Raw genomic sequence first — 17,100 nt, 5'->3', positions numbered from 1 at the left:
CGCGCCGGTTGGCGGGCCCCCCCGCTCGATTCTCCGGCCCGGATGGGCCGAAATCCCGCCAAGAAATTGCCTGTCCCGCCGGCTTAAATTAGAGTACCTATTTACCGGCGGGACAAGGCGGCGTGGGCAGGCTCCGGGGTCCTGGGGGGGGGCGCGGGGCGATCTGACCCCGGGGGGCGCCCCCACGGTGGCCTGGCCCGCGATCGGGGCCCACCGGTCCGCGGGCGGGCCTGTGCCGTGGGGGCACTCTTTCCCTTCCGCCTCCGCAGCGGTCTCCACCATAGCGGAGGTGGAAGAGACTCTCCCCACTGCGCATGCGCGGGAAACTGTCAGCGGCCGCTGACGCTCCCGTGCATGCGCCGCCCCGACATGTCATTTACGCGCCAGCTGGCGGGACAACAAACGCCGTTTCCGCCAGCTGGCGGGGCGGAAATCCCTCCGGCGCCGGCCTAGCCCCTCAATGTTGGGGCTCGGCCCCCAAAGGTGCGGAGCATTCCGCACCTTTGGGGCGGCGCGATGCCCGTCTGATTGGCGCCGTTTTGGGCGCCAGTCGGCGGACATCGCGCCGTTTGGAGAGAATTTCGCCCCATATTTCCCAATATCTCTGTAGCCTTCTAAGTCAGTGTTTTTCAAACTTTATTTCCCGAGGACCCATTTTTACCAACCGGCCAACCTTCGGGACCCAACCCTGCCGACCTTCGCGACCCACGCAGGCCGACCTTCGCGACCCACTATTTTCTGTAACCTTGTTTGTTGCTGACAAAAATGGAGGAAATGGTTTTGGGTCCCTTTGGCCCCAATGGTCCCTTTGGCCCCCCGAACTTGAAAAAAAAAGGCTGCGACCATATAAAACAAAATGCGGCCCCACTGCGCATGTGTGCCTGATCATCAGTGCATATGCTTGATCGGGCACGCATGCGCAGTGCGGCCAAATTTTTAAAATCTGTTCCTGGCCATTTTGAAGGCCACTCACAGCCGGCATTATTAAAAGCTGCCTGCTGCGGCTGTTGCGCGCGAATTGGTGCGATCAGGAGCGCCGCAACGGACGGCTCCGCGATCCCCTGACACTCGCCCGCGCGACCCACCCGTGGGTCGCGCCCCCGAGTTTGACAATGCCTGCTCTAAGTTAATCACATTCAGATATGTATCCATCTCTCTTTTGAAATCTCATCTGGAATCCGCCTCCACCACTCTCCCATCAACGCATTCCAAACCCCAACAACTGTCTGAGTAAATAAGTTTCTCCTCATCACACTCCTAGCTCTCTTGCTGACCATCTTGAAATTGTGACTCCTCTAGCCACTGACATACGAACTAATGGAAACAGAATATCCCACTTTGCCTTTTCTCCCCTTTGCTTCCCCCTTCCCCTCCCCCCACATCTACATCTGTCACAGTTTACCCTTTTATGTTAGTTTCTCTGCTGTTTGGCCTTTCACACCTTTTGTTCTCTCTGAGGACTGTCATTAGCACTCTGTTCCCTTGGTTTCTGTGGCTATGACTCATTCAATCTCTCACCCCACAGTATAAATATTTCCCACTTTCTATGTCTTTTAGCTTTGACAAAGGGTCACCTGGACTCGAAATGTTAGGTCTTTTTTCTCCCTGCAGATACTGCCAGACTGGCTGAGATTTTCCCGCATTTTTTCTTTGGTTTCAGATTCCAGTATCATCAGTAATTTGCTTTTAATAAATAAGATGTCATGAAATATAAAATAATTCTTGGTGGCAGGGGGTGCATTAATGCATTAACATATACAGCTATAAATCATATTGCTAATAGTGCTTGTTTTGTTCATGTCTTTTATATACAGTCAAGTTTGTCTATGATTAATTTTCTAGTATAGTTCTATTGGTTAAAACAAGGGGCGAAATTCTCCGTTATCGGCGGAAAGTCCGCCGATCGGCGCAAAAAACGGCGCAAATCTGACTTGCGTCACGTCGGAAAAATGGGTCGGTAGTCTCTGGCCCGAAATGGGCTAGCATCGACGTAACGGGATCCGCGCTTGCGCAGTGGTTCACGCCGTGCAGCGTCATACGCGCTGCACGGCGTGACGGCTCATAAGGCCGCGCTGCTCCCCTCCACCCGACCGGAACACCCAACCGCAACACCCGACTGGATGGCTGGCCGTCGCTCAGCCCCGAGGTTCGAGTCACGCGATGTGGAGGCGCTCCTGGACGCGGTGGAGCAGAGGAGGGACGCCCTGTATCCCGGGCACGGCCGCAGAGTTGCCCCACGCCACAGCCGGCGTCTGTGGAGGGAAGTGGCAGAGGCCGTCACCGCTGTGGCCCTGACACCACGGACAGGCACCCAGTGCCACAAGAAGGTGAACGACCTCGTCAGAACAGGCAGGGTGAGCCTCCCCATATCCCCCCCTCCCCATATCCCCCCTCCCCCATATCCCCCATATCCCCCCTCCCCCACATCCCCATATCCCCCCTCCCCATATCCCCCATATCCCCCCTCCCCCATATCCCCCCTCCCCCATATCCCCCTCCCCCATATCCCCCCTCCCCAATATCCCCCCTCCCTCATATCCCCCCTCCCCCATATCCCCCCTCCCCCATATCCCCCATATCCCCCCTCCCCATATCCCCCCTCCCCCATATCCCCCATATCCCCCCTCCCCCATATCCCCCCTCCACCATATCCCCTCTCCACCATATCCCCCCTCCACCATATCCCCCATATCCCCCCTCCCCCATATCACCCCCTCCCCCATATCCCCCCTCCCCCATATCCCCCCCTCCCCCATATCCCCCATATCCCCCCCACCCCCAAATACCCCATATCCCCCATATTCCCAAGTGAATCCAGCCCTAACCTTAACCTCTGCAATGCACGCGCAACCGATGGCGTGCATTCATATACCTGCTTAACACTATTGCCTTTTACCCCTGCCCCCCCCCCCCCCCACAGGAGAAGCGCGCACACAACAATAGGGAGCATGTGAGGACTGGAGGAGGGCCCGCTGATGAGAGGCCACTGGCCGTACACGAGGAAAGGGCCCTGGAACTGGCTGGCGGACCCGAGGACCGGGAGGTTGCTGATGCAGAGGTCGGGGGCGTACTAGCGAGTGAGCCACCGACAGCCAGTCCCCATATCCCCCCTCCCCTATATCCCCCTCCCCCGTATCACCTGATCACTGCCTGATGTCTAACCATGCATGCTTCATTGTGTATCGCAGGACCAAACGTCCAGGCACCCATCCCCGCAGATGCAGACCGCCCGCAGAATGCCCCTCGGAGACCACAGGAGACGGAGTGACCCGGTCACTCCAGCATGCGACGCCCGCAGGATGCCCCTCGGAGACCACGGGAGACGGAGAGACCCGGACCCTCCAGCATGCGACGCCCGCAGGATGCCCCTCGCACACTACGGGAGACGGAGAGACCTGGAGCAACAGGGAGACGACGCCCCCGTCACGTGCGGGAGCGACCACAAAGCGACGAGGGGGGCAGCCACAGGCCCCCGTCACATCCGAGCCAGGACACCACTACCCAGGACACCACTACCCAGGACACCACTACCCAGGACACCACTACCCAGGACACCCCTACACAGGACACCCCTACCCAGGACAGCCCTACCCGGGACAGCACTACCCGGGACAGCACTACCCAGGACACCACTACCCAGGACACCCCTACCCGGGACAGCACTACCCAGGACAGCACTACCCAGGACACCCCTACCCGGGACAGCACTACCCAGGAAGACGAAATACCGGACAGTGACTCAGAGTGGATGGGTGGAGACGAACCCCCACCCCAAAGTGCCATGGACTCAGAGTGGGACGAAGAGCACGACACAACGCCACTGCTGTCACCAACACCCTCCACCATCGCAGAAACACTCACCACGGTTGGGCACTTTAGTGATGAGGCGTCTGGTACACTCACTGGTGCGCACAACACAGCCGTCCCGGTACAGCAGGTGGAGGTAGGAGCAGCAGAGGGACCGGGCGGTCGGAGGGCAGCCCAGCCCAAGCGAACATTTGCCGCCCAGATGGATCCCGGGTTCCTGCAGTTACCACACCCACGCATAGATCCGATGCAACCACCGACCCGGAGACGAGCGAAGAGGGTGACGGGCGGCTTGCGGCGGCTGCAGTCGTAGGTGGAGGAGTCCACCCACGTCCAGGAGCTGGGAGTGGTGCCGGTCATGCGTGCCACCCAGGCTGACACCGCACGGGTGGCGTCCGCGGTGGAGGCAATGGGTGCGACGGTGTCAGACATGGGGAACGGTTTGCGAGGCCTGGGGCCTTCCGTGCAGGCGGCGTCTGTGGCCCAGGAAATGGCTGCCCTCTCACAGGAGGCCATGAGCCAGTGCCAGCGCCAGATGGCAGAGGCGCTCAACGCCATAGCCCAGTCTCTGCAGGCCATGGCCCAGTCTCAGCAGGCCATGGCCCAGTCTCTGCAGGCCATCGCTGAGGGCATCGGCGCCAGTGGCCATGTGCGAGCCGGCGTCGCACTGTCACAGACAGGGTTTGCCAACCCCCTGGGCTTCATGGCTGCAAACCTGCAGACCCCTGTCGATACCAGCACGGGCCTCCAGGACTGGCAGCGCCAGATGTCGGGGGGGCGTCGGATGGCCAGTCCGTTCGCATCCCCCACCCATGTAGAGGCCTGGGGGCCATCGCGCACCCCGAGGGAGGAGGAGGTGGTGTGGTCCGTCCCGGCTCCCTCTGTGGGGGAGGTCCCGGTACACCGCGACACCTCGGACTCCCCCCCTTCCGTGCCAGGTGCATCGGGTGGGCAACGGGTAGGGCAGGCTGGCAGCCCGCCATCCCAGTCGCCCGGGCCGCAGCCTGGCCCATCTAGGCCAGGACGCCCCAGGAAACGGCCGCCAAAGGGATCCAGTGTCAGAGGGCAGGAATCACAGGAGTCCACCTCCAGTTCTGCTGTACCGTCTGGGGAACCACGTAGACGTAGTCAAAGGGCCCATAAGGCCAAACAATTAGACACTGAGTAAGTTGGCACGGGTGCAGGGCACAGATGAGTTTTAGGGGCTAGGGCACGTGCATGAACTCCTTTGGTTATTAAAGTCAATGTTACACCTACCGAAGCTGCCTTTGTGCTCTGTCCAAAGTGTGCGGGGGTGTCATGTACGTTGAGCGCAAGTGTGTGTGTGAGGGGTGGTCTTACCTCAGCCCCAGGTGAGTCTGCCCCCTTCCCCCTGGGCCGCCATCAACATCCCCCGGGCAGAGGACGGGACTGTGCGCTGCAGTGTCACAGCCGCATGCAGGGATGGTCCGGGTGGATGGTGGTACTGTGGCCATGGGTCAGACATAGTCCAACGGTGTAGAGCCAGAAGCTCATCGCAGGGCGGGTTGTCATCATCCTCCATGGCCTGCGATCGACACGCGTCCACCCGCAACTGTGTGAGCCCGGCCCGTTGTGCCGCAGGTGGATCGGCAATGGGGGGGGGGGGGGGGTGGTGTGCATGCGGGTGCGGTGGGTGGGGTTGGGGAGGGGGGTGAGGGTGCTGGGTGGGTGGATGGGTGGGGGGTGTGGGTGGTCGGCTGTTGCCATGGTGTGCGGCCTGTGGCCATACTACCTGATTCCCACGCCCATCTAGTCAGTGAAGCGGGCGTCTATCAGTCTGTCCCGTGCCCGCTGGGCCAGCCGGTAACGGTGGACAGCCACCCGCCTGTGTCTACCCCGTCTGCCCTGACCATTGCCCCCATCCCCCTCATCTGGGGAGGACTGGGCCTCTTCCTGCTGCTCCTCCACTCCGCCCTCCTCTGCCTGCGGCACATCGCCCCTCTGCTGGGCTATGTTGTGCAGGACGCAGCACACCACAATGATGCGGCCGACCCTATCTGACCGATACTGGAGGGCGCCCCCAGAGAGGTCCAGGCACCTGAAACGCATCTTCAGCACGCCAAAGCACCTCTCGATCACTCCCCTTGTCGCTACATGGGCATCATTGTAGCGGTTCTCCGCCTCATTGCGTGGCCTCCGTATAGGCGTCATCAGCCACGATCGCAATGGGTAGCCCCTGTCGCCCAGCAACCAGCCCCTCAGCCGGGGATGGCGTCCCTCGTACATGCCGGGGATGGATGACCCGAATGATGACAACACGAATGAGTCGTGTACACTGCCTGGGTAACGGGCGCAGACGTGCAGGATCATCATGCGGTGGTCGCAGACCACCTGTACGTTCATCGAATAGGTCCCCTTCCTATTAGTGAACACGGCCCTGTTATCTGCAGGTGGCCGCACGGCGACGGGCATCCCATCGATCGCGCCCTGGACCATGGGGAACCCGGCCGCGGCAGAGAAGCCCACGGCCCGGGCATCTTGGCTGGCCCGGTCCACGGGGAAGCGGATGTAGCGGTGCGCCATGGCATATAGGGCATCTGTCACTGCCCGGATGCTCCGGTGCACCGATGTCTGTATATGCCGGACAGGTCCCCACTCGGTGCCTGGAATGACCCCGTTGCATAAAAGTTCAGGGCCACCGTAACCTTGACGGACACGGGGAGAGGGTGTCCCCCGCCAGTGCCACGCGGTGACAGGTGTGCCAGCAGGTGGCAGATGTGTGCCACGGTTTCCCGGCTCATCCGGAGTCTCCTCCTGCATTCCCGGTCCGTGAGGTCCTGGTATGACTGCCGGGGCCAGTACACACGGGGCGCCCTCGGGTGCCTCCATTGCCGTGGGGCCGCAACGTCCTCCTCCCCCTCCTCGTCCTGTCGGTCAGATGTCCCTCCAGCCTGGGCGGCTGCCGCTTGCCCCTCTGCGGCAGCCTGCGCCGCCTCTCTGGCACGCTCCTCCTCCTCCTCCTCCTCATCCAGGGCAACATTGACATGAGCGGCTGCCACCACGGCGGCCAACATCGCTGGATGATCTGAAAACATGATGGCCTGGTGGGGGCGAGGGGAACGACGACATGTCATCATTGCCCATATCCCCTCCTCCCCCCAGCCAGGTGGCATGGACCGCATGGGTCCAACTGTTGGAGGCTGGCACCTGGCCAGGTGGACCAACTCACTTGCCCTCCCATCCCCCTCCTCGGCACGGACCCCCCCCCCCAACCTCCACCCCGGCACGGCACGGACCCCCCCCCAACCTCCACCCCGGCACGGCACGGACCCCCCCCCAACCTCCACCCCAGCACGGACCCCCCCCCAACCTCCACCCCAGCACGGACCCCCCCAACCCCCAACCTCCACCCCGGCACGGCACGGACCCCCCCAACCTCCACCCCAGCACGGACACCCCCCCCAACCTCCACCCCAGCACGGACCCCCCCCCCCCCAACCCCCAACCTCCACCCCGGCACGGACCCTCCCCCAACCTCCACCCCAGCACGGACCCCCCCCAACCTCCACCCCAGCACGGACCCCCCCCCAACCCCCAACCTCCACCCCGGCACGGCACGGACCCCCCCCCAACCTCCACCCCAGCACGGACCCCCCCCCAACCCCCAACCTCCACCCCAGCACGGACCCCCCCCCAACCCCCAACCTCCATCCCGGCACGGCACGGACCCCCCCAACCTCCACCCCAGCACGGACCCCCCCAACCTCCACCCCAGCACGGACCCCCCCAACCTCCACCCCAGCACGGACCCCCCCCCCCAACCCCCAACCTCCACCCCGGCACGGCACGGCACGGACCCCCCCCCAACCTCCACCCCAGCATGGACCCCCCCCAACCCCCAACCTCCACCCCGGCACGGCACGGACCCCCCCCAACCTCCACCCCGGCACGGACCCCCCCCCCCAACCTCCACCCCGGCACGGTCCCCCTCCCGGCACTCCCCCGGAGCCCAGCCTACTCTAACCACCCCCCCCCCGCCGCACACACACACAAGCCGAGACACACCTCTCCTCACGCAATCAGTCTGCGGCCACGCCATTTCCTGCCCAGAGCCAACCCCCCAGGCCGTTACTCACCTCCACGCTGGTCGGCGTGAGCCTGGAGCACCGGGTCACGCCGATGAAAAGGAGGTTTGATTCACGTCGACGTGAACGGTCATCACGTCGACGGGACTTCGGCCCATCCGGAAGGGAGAATATCGGCAGGCCGAAAATCGGCTGCCTTGCGCAGACCCGTGACATTCTCCGCGGCAGCGGCGCCATTAACACCCCGCCGACTTTTCTCCCTTCGGAGAATTCGGCAACCGGCGGGGGCGGGATTCACGGCGGCCAACGGCCATTCTCCGACCCTCTGGGGGGTCGGAGAATGACGGCCCAGGTGTTTGGATTTCTCTTCAGTAGTCCCTAACAGGACCATAGCACAGTGTTAATGCCTGTGATTTTTATATTGCATCTGAAGTTTAAAACAGAAGCAGAACGGATAACTCAGCAGCCAGCTTGCCATGCCACCCTACTTTTTTAACCTGAAAATTATTTTGATCCTTTCTCACCTGACCTTCTGACTCAGGTTGGGCGAGAACTATGCAGGGCAGCACCCTCCTGGGGCCTTCTGTCGAGCGCTTCAGAGTCGGATGCAGGGAGGTTTCGGCCCCATTTTAAAAATGCCACTAGCTGCTGTAAATTCGGCGAGTTTCAAGCCAGGGAGAAGGCGAGTTTGTAAGGTAGGTGGTTAGATTTTGAAGGGCAGTCAGAGGGAAGGGCAATTTGACGGGGTGGGTGGAAGATGGGTAACAGCCGGGGGGTGTGGGAGTCAGGTCTGAGGGTGGGGAAGGTAGTTCAAGGTTGGAGGGGGGGTGCGGGGGATATCCATCCTGGGGTCAGTCAGTCAGATGCTAGAAGTGGTTTTAATTCTAACTTTGGTCTGTGCGCATTCAGCACCCTGTCCTTCCTGTTGCCATTTTAACACAAGACACTGCTCCCATGCCCACATATCTGACCTTGGCCTACTGCAATGTTCCAGTGAAGCTCAACGCAAACTGGAGGAACAACATCTGGGCCGGGATTCTCCGAGCCCGCGCCGGCTCAGAGAATCGGAGATGACCCGCGACGCCGGGTCGCGCGCCGGAGAATTGCTGCCAGCCACCCGCGCAAGGTCGACCGGCCGGGTTCCCACCGGCGTGGTTCTAATATGGTTCCACCCGGCGGGAGCTTGGACACGCAGCCGCGGTGGCCGTCCTGATGGGGGGGGGGGGGTGCTCAGACTCCGGGGGGGACCTCCACGATGGACAGGCCTGCGATCGGGGACCACCAATCAGTAGGCGCACGCGGTCCTGGGGGGCCTACCTTCTTCCGCGCCGGCCCGCTGTGTGGCTCAGCCATGTTGCGCGGCAGCACCGCGCAAGCGGCTGCCACGTGCATGTGCGGACTTGCGGTGGGCAGTGCAGGGCCGCGTACGGCAGCTGGAGCAGCACGGAGCAGTCCAGCGTTGTGCTGGCCCCCTGTGGGCAACAGAATCGTTGGGCCAAGAGGCCCGTTGATGCCGGCGTGAAACACTCCGGTGTTTACGCCGGCGTCAACACTTAGCCACGTTTTCAGAGAATCCCGGCCCTCATCTTCCAGTTAGGCACACTATAGCCTTCCAGTCTCAACATCGAATTCAACAACTTCAGATGATTAGCTCTACCCCACTTCGAGCCATTTGTTTTCATCCCATTTCATTTTAACTGTCTTTTACCATTTCTTTCTCTCATGTCTTTCTTTATATATATTTAACCCCCCCCCCCCCCCCATCTTATCCACCTTTCCTTATCCTTTCTCCCCTTTGCTTCCCCCTTCCCCTCCCCCCACATCTACATCTGTCACAGTTTACTCTCTGATGTTAGTTTCTCTGCTGTTTGGCCTTTCACATCTTTTGTTCTCTCTGGGGACTGCCATTAGCACTCTGTTCCCTTGGTTTCTGTGGCCATTAGCACCCCAGGTGCCTGCATTTCTGTGGCTACGACTCACCTTTCATTCTCACTCCACAGTATAAATGTTTCCCCCCTTTCTCTGTATTACAGCTTTGACAAAGGGATTTCTGGACTCAAAACGTTCGCTCTTTTCTCTCCGTACAGATGCTGTCAAACCTGCTGAGATTTTCCAGCATTTTCTCTTTGGTTTCAGATTCCAGCATCCGCAGTAATTTGCTTTTATTAATTCTAACTTTTCCTGGGTAACTATTGATATAAGTCTTTTAGAGGCATGGGAAATCTGCAACTTAAATTGCATTTTCATATGGTTTCATGTGCAGGGCAATTGCTCAAAGAACGTTTGCATTTCCAACAACTATGATATTGTCCTTACCAGGAGGTTTCCCTAGGGCATCTTAGGAGTGATGCGCAATCAATTACACAAAGACGCAGATTGGGTACAACTGTGACTTTATTGCAGTCAGATGCGTGGCCTCCTGCTGCAGCTGGCGAAATGGCAGGGCACTGGAGGTCATGCATATTTATACAGTTCTTAGTGGGTGGAGCCAGCTGGCAGGGGCTACCGGCGAATCTGCAGTGCAGGTCCTACGTTACATCCCCTAATACAGTGGTTCGCCACATTCACCCCCTGTTAAAAATGAGTCCGGCGGGGGTGATGTGAAACTATATACAAATAGTGCAATTATGTACAGTGTTAAGAAGAAAAAAAAATAAAAAGTCCATGTTGACGGTCTGGAGTCTGTCAAAGGTTCAGCCGATCCAGTGCTTTGGTGCTTCATTGGGAGCGGCGTAACGGTGGCAGCAAAGTCGGTGCTGGCGGTGGTGGAGGTGGCACCGATGGTGGTGGTGCTGATGCTGACCAGTCATCGGGAAACTCCAGGAGCGTACCAAAGTCGTCTTCGTCCTCTTGTGCGGAAAGGGGGGGGCGGGGTCTGGTGGGGTCAGCGTTGGCGGCGCGGTGGGGGTGGGGGGGTTGGAACCTGACGGTGCCAGGTCCCTGAGTGAGACAGTATCTTGGCGGCCGTCGGGGAACTCAACGTAGGCATATTGAGGGTTGGCGCAGAGCAGGTGAACCCTGTCTACCAAGGGGTTCTCCTTGTGGGGTCGGACGTGCCTACAGAGAAGGACCGGTCCTGGAGCTGCGAGCCAAGTCGGGAGCGACACCCCGGGTGTGGACTTCCTGGGGAAGGTAAAAATATGTTCATGGGGTGTGTTATTAGTGGCAGTGTACAATAGTGACCGGATGGAGTGTAGAGCGTCAGGGAGGACCTCCTGCCAGCGAGAGGCTGGGAGGTTCCTGGAACATAGGGCCAGCTGGACGGCGCTCCATACCGTCCCATTCTCCCGTTCTACTTGCCCTTTTCCCCGGGGGTTGTAGCCGGTCGTCCTGCTGGAGGCGATACCCCTGCTGAGCAGGAACTGACGCAGCTCATCGCTCATGAATGAGGATCCCCTGTCACTGTGGATGTAAGCGGGGAAACCGAACAGGGCGAAGATGGTGTTGAGGGCCTTGATGACGGTGGCAGACGTCAAATCGGGGCATGGGATGGCGAAGGGGAATCTGGAGTACTCATCGACCACACTGAGAATGTATGTGTTACTGTCGGTGGAGGGGAGGGGCCCTTTGAAATCGCGCTGAGGCGCTCAAAGGGACAGGAAGCCTTCACCAGGCGTGCACGGTCCGGCCGGTAGAAGTGCGGCTTGCACCCCGCACAGACCTGGCAGACCCTGGTGACTGTGCTTACTTCCTCGACGGAGTAGGGCAGATTGCGAGCTTTGACCAGATGATACAATCGAGTGACCCCCCGGGTGACAAAGGCTGTCGTGTAGGGCCCGGAGTTGGTCTACTTGTGCGCTGGCACATGTACCTCGGGAGAGGGCGTCTGCGGGCTCGTTGAGTTTGCCGGGGCGATACAAAATCTCGTAATTATAGGTGGAGAGTTCGATTCTCCACCGCAAGATTTTATCATTTTTGATCTTGCCCCGCTGTGTGTTAGTGAACATGAAGGCTACCGATCGTTGGTCAGTGATGAGAGTGAATCTCTTACCGGCCAGGTAATGCCTCCAATGCCGCACAGCTTCAACAATAGTTTGGACCTCCTTTTCGACGGATGGGTGTCGAATTTCAGAGGCATGAAGGGTGCGGGAAAAGAATTCCACGGGTCTGCCTGCCTGGTTTAGAGTGGCGGCAAGGGCGACGTCTGAAGCGTCGCTTTCTGCTTGAAAAGGCAGTGACTCATCCACTGCGCGCATCCCGGCCTTGGCGATGTCTGCTCTGATGCGGGCGAAAGCGTGTTGTGCCTCGGCCGTGAGGGGGAATTGGGTAGACTGAATGAGTGGGCAGGTTGAGAAGAGTGGCAGTGCGGAGGAATTTATCGAGGTTGGCATCGTGGTCCTTTGGTCATGTCCGCATATGGTGACATTATCTAAATATGGAAAGGTGGCCCGCAAACCGTACTGGTCAACCATTCGGTCCATCTCTCTTTGGAAGACCAAAACCCCGTTTGTGACGCCGAGAAGGACCCTAAGGAAGTGGTAGAGGCGACTGTCCGCCTCGAAGGCCGTGTATGGACGGTTCGACTTCCGGATGGGGAGCTGGTGGTAGGCGGATTTCAGGTCAATTGTTGTGAAGACCTGCTACTGCGCAATCTGATTGACCATATCAGATATGCGTGGGAGGGGGTACGCGTCGAGCTGCGTGTACCGATTGATGGTCTGGCTGTAGTCCACGACCATCCTGTGTTTCTCCCCAGTTTTAACCATTACCACTTGGGCTCTCCAGAGGCTGTTGCTGGCCTCGATAATACCCTCCTTAAGCAGCCGCTGGACTTCGGACCTGATGAAGGTCTTGTCCTGGGTGCTGTACCATCTGCTCCTGGTGGCAACGGGCTTGCAATCCGCAGTTAGATTGGCAAAAAGGGAGGGGGGATCGACCTTGAGGGTCGCGAGGCTGCTAACGGTAAGGGGGGGTAAGGGCCCGCTGAATTTGAGGGTGAGGCTCTGAAGATCGCACTGGAAGTCCAGGCCCAACAGGAGTGCAGCACAGAGATTAGGAAGGACATAGAGGCGGAAGTTACTAAATTCTATGCCCTGGACAGTGAAGATGACGGTGCAGAAGCCTCGGATCGGGACGGAGTGGGATCCGGAGGCTGGAGAGATCCTTTGATTGGCAGGATGGACCGCGAGGGAGCAGCGCCTTACCGTATCTGGGTGTACGAAGCTTTCGGTGCTCCCGGAGTCCAGCAGGCACCGGGTCACGTTGATTTTCACCGTCGTCGATGCAGATTGGTCCAGCGTCATCGAAGCGAGCTGCGGGTAGTCGTCAGATGCGTAGGGTGGCGAGCGTGTGCGGTTCCGATCTCGGGATGTCTGGAGACCCTGTGGGGACCCATGGTGCGCACATTGCGGGGTCGGGATAAGATGGCTGCGCCCATTGCGGGGTCGGGACAAGATGGCGGCACCTATGGGGCGCACGTGGCCGAAGGGGGACAAGATGGCGGCGCCCATTGGTCGCACATGGCCCCGGGAGGAGAAGATGGTGGCTCCCTTTGTGCGTTTGGCGTGGGGGAGGGGGTGATAGTGGGCACAATCGCAGCGACTGCGCGGGCCTGGCACGCAGCCGCAAAGTGGCCCTTCTTACTGCAGGATTTACAAACGGCAGTGCGGGCCGGGCAGTTTTGGTGGGGGTGCTTCTGCTGATTGCAGAAGTAGCAGCAGGGACCCCCGGGGTGCGCGGATCGGCGTGTGGCACAGATGTATTGGGAAGGCAGGGCCCCAGCTGAGGAGGCCATCGGCGGGGTCCAGGAGGGGTAGAAGGGTGGGCAGTGCGGCGGGAGGGGTAAGATTGTACATTACAGGATGTGCCGTCATGGAGAGCGCCAAGGTTTTCGTCTCCGCGAGTTCGGGCATGGCCCCTTCCAGTAATCGTTCTTGGATGCGGTCCGACGCAATCCCAGTCACGAAAACATCACGCATGAGGAGGTTTGCGTGTTCACCGGCCGTAACGGCCTGACAGTCACAGTCCCGGACAAGTGGAATTAGGGCACGCCAGAAGTCTTCGATGGACTCACCAGGTAGTTGCGAGCGGGTAGCGAGTACATGCCTGGTGAAGAGCGTGTTCGCCTTCTGAGCATAATGTTCTTTGAGGAGTTCCATTGCTTTTGCGTAATTCATGGCGTCTTGGATCAACGGGAACATACTGGAGCTCAGTCTGGAGTACAGGATGTTTACCTTCTGAGCCTCCGTTGGAGCGGGGTCTGCAGCCTTGATGTAGGCCTCAAAACATGCTAGCCAGTGAGCAAAGTCTTTTCTGGCATCGGGCGAGTGCGGATCCAGCTGCAGGTGATCGGGCTTAATTCTGATATCCATTCTGTGGAAAAATCTGACTGTGATAAATTGATGCGCAATCAATTGCACAAAGACTGAAGTTGGGTACAACTGTGGCTTTATTACAGTCAGATGCGCGGCCTCCTGCTGCAGCTGGCAAAATGGCAGGGCACTGGAGGTCATGCATATTTATACAGTTCTTAGTGGGCGGAGCCAGCCGGCAGGAGCTACCGGCGAACCTGTAGTGCATGTCCTACCTTACATCCCCTAATACAGTGGTTCACCACAAGGAGCATCACCCAATTACCCTGACCTGGAGCTCAGAGGTGATGGCTTATGATTGCAAAAGCAAAATATCGTGCTTGCTGCAAATCTGACATAAAACAGAAAATGCTGCAAATACTCAGCAGGTCTGGCAGCATCTGTGGCGAAAGAAACAATAGAAAGGTCTGCTGCCTGAAATGTACCTCTGTTTCTCTCTGCACAGGTGCTGCCAGGTCTGCTGAGTATTTCCAGTATTTTATGTTTTTATTACCTTTGTCACTGAAGCAGGCAGAGGCAATGTTTTCATCCTTGTTTGTTAGTCTGTTGTCTGCAAACAATATACATCAAAAACTGATGGACAATTTCAACAAAAGTTGGTATGTAGATAGGTATTGCCCAAGGAAGTACTGATTAGTTTTGGCAAAGGTGCAGACCAGATCCTCTAATTTATTTTAATAATAATTTTTATTGTCAGAAGTAGGCTTACATTAACACTGCAATGAAGTTACTGTGAAAAGCCCCTAGTCCCCACATTCCGGCACCTGTTCGGGTTCACCGAGGGAGAATTCAGAATGTCCAAATTACCTAACAGCACATCTTTCGGGACTTGTGGGAAGAAACCGGAGCACCCGGAGGGAATCCATGCAGACACGGGGAGAACGTGAAGACTCCACACAGACAATGACCCAAGCCGAGAATCAAACCTAGGACCCTGGCGCTGTGAAACAACAGTGCTAACCACTGTACTAACAGATTTGTCAACTTTGGGAGATAGGGCAAATTTACTTTTTAAGAACGCTGTACATTAGTTGTATTCAAAATGTTGATGATAGTTTTGGAATGTGGTGTATTGTCTCAGCTGCTGTGGTGACATTTGTCACAGCTGTCAAAAATATGACCATAGTTTTCAGAGCAGATTGTTGGATATTAATTGGTCTGAATTGGACTTATAAGTTATTCCAAAATAGCATAATTTCCAGGGGTCACATCACTCCAGCGGGGCTCTTAGACTCCATCATGGACAGAACTAAACTTCACACTCAATCCCCTGCACATTAATATTCCAATAATGCGAACACATAATTAAGTTTGCAGTGATCCACTAAAACCAAGAGAAAATCTGCCTTCATTCGGCAGCCCATTGCCTTTTAAAGAACCTCTAACTGGATTGAAACACTTGTTGTAAGGATTTAAAGAACTTTTGAGGACCAACTCAATGGTGATTCATATCCCTTACTGTTTAAGGGAACAGAAGGTGGAATTACGTCAACTGAAGGTTTGTTTGGGTTAGATCATAGGAAAATATTTCCGATGTCAGAAAGACAAGTGTTTGGGCCACCCCAATTGAAATGTATGAATACATTCATGAGGCAGTTACACACTTGCAAGGATACTTTAGACTTGTGTAATTCTGATATCAGAAGCTAAATCACATCTTCTTGCTGATCATCTTTAGTAGCAAACCCATGGCTGAAGAGGTTACACTGCTAGATTTTGTTTTCGACAACCTGTTGATTGTGAAAGATCTCTCCAACGTGACGGTGAAACCTACTACTGGATTTTAAAAATGCAATTCAGCAATCAGCCCATACGTCGCCGACCCGTCCCCCACTGAATACCACCACAACACGGGATACCAATTCGATGCAAATTAACAAGGTTAAACACCATTTGAATGTTATTAAAATTGATACTGGCATTGCGTTTTAGCGCCAGCCAAATACGATAAAAGCTCAGAAATAGCGCAGCATATTGTTGCAGAACTCAAAAGGCCCGAATTATAAAGCCTTGAACTAATAAAAACACAACGCCAATTTGAAATGTTAACCCCCCCCCAGTGTTAAGGATGGATTGAAACCTAAAATCAATAATTTTTCACAATGAATATTTGTATAAAATGCTGTTGCCGGAGTTACTCTGTTGATCGCTATTTTGAAGAGAGAGAAGTGTATAGAGGGGGAGAAAAACACCGTTCGGCGTGACCAGGCTGGGGAGATGAAAAACAGAATCTGCTGAAATGTGCTATCTTCATGCCACAGGAAGACATTGCGTCCATCCGCAGACCATCGGCTCCTGGCCAAATTTCATACTTGCCCAAACAAGGAATTTGAACAGCAGCTGGGTCAACGCTGATCTTAATCTCACCCTTCATAATACACCCTCTTACATTTTAAATTCAATATTGGCAAGCCATGAAAAATGGAGCGAGTACATCTGCGGATCACACTTCCTTCCACATCTATTTTGCACTTCACTTCACAGGGGTTTTAAAAAAATACACCCAATAGCTTTTACAGCAAAGTGAATTGAGTCTGACCTGAGATGCCCCCGCCGATGATGATCACATCACATTTTTCGCTTGTCATGTTGCCACCACAGCTGAAGCTCCGTCCTTGGTGTCAACACTCAACCGAATGGCAGCGGCGGCAGCAGCCGCGCTCGGTTATAAGCCTCTGAGAGGTCCCACGCATGCAGCTCCGCCTCTGGGACGACCTTTGCGGCCTCAGCGTGGAGCTCCGCCTGTGGGACGGTCACTGCGGCCTCAGCGTGGAGCTCCGCCTCTGGGACGGTCATTGCGGTCTCAACGTGCAGCTCCGCCTGAGGAATCGTCACTCTGACCGGAGCATGCAGCTCCCCCTCTGACCGTTTGTGTTATTGCTAGTCTTCGCCCCACAGCTTATTTATCTCCTTGCAGTGTTAGTCGGACTCATCCT

General features: G+C 57.1%; 1 protein-coding gene across 1 annotated transcript in view; it reads right to left on the bottom strand.

The window, feature by feature from the left end:
• The window catches only part of mao (monoamine oxidase), a 354,990-nt gene extending 338,134 nt beyond the window's left edge, over positions 1–16,856 (bottom strand). The window contains exon 1 of the mRNA XM_072513844.1: positions 16,704–16,856. Coding sequence (XP_072369945.1) covers positions 16,704–16,752 — 49 coding nt within the window. The 5' untranslated portion in view covers positions 16,753–16,856. The remainder of the gene's footprint in view (positions 1–16,703) is intronic.
• Positions 16,857–17,100: the final 244 nt, after the last annotated feature.

Source organism: Scyliorhinus torazame, chromosome 8 (genome assembly GCF_047496885.1).
Source record: "Scyliorhinus torazame isolate Kashiwa2021f chromosome 8, sScyTor2.1, whole genome shotgun sequence".
Lineage (NCBI taxonomy): Eukaryota > Metazoa > Chordata > Chondrichthyes > Carcharhiniformes > Scyliorhinidae > Scyliorhinus > Scyliorhinus torazame.
The sequence above is the reverse complement of the archived record's forward strand: the minus strand, read 5'-3'. Positions and strand labels throughout refer to the sequence as shown.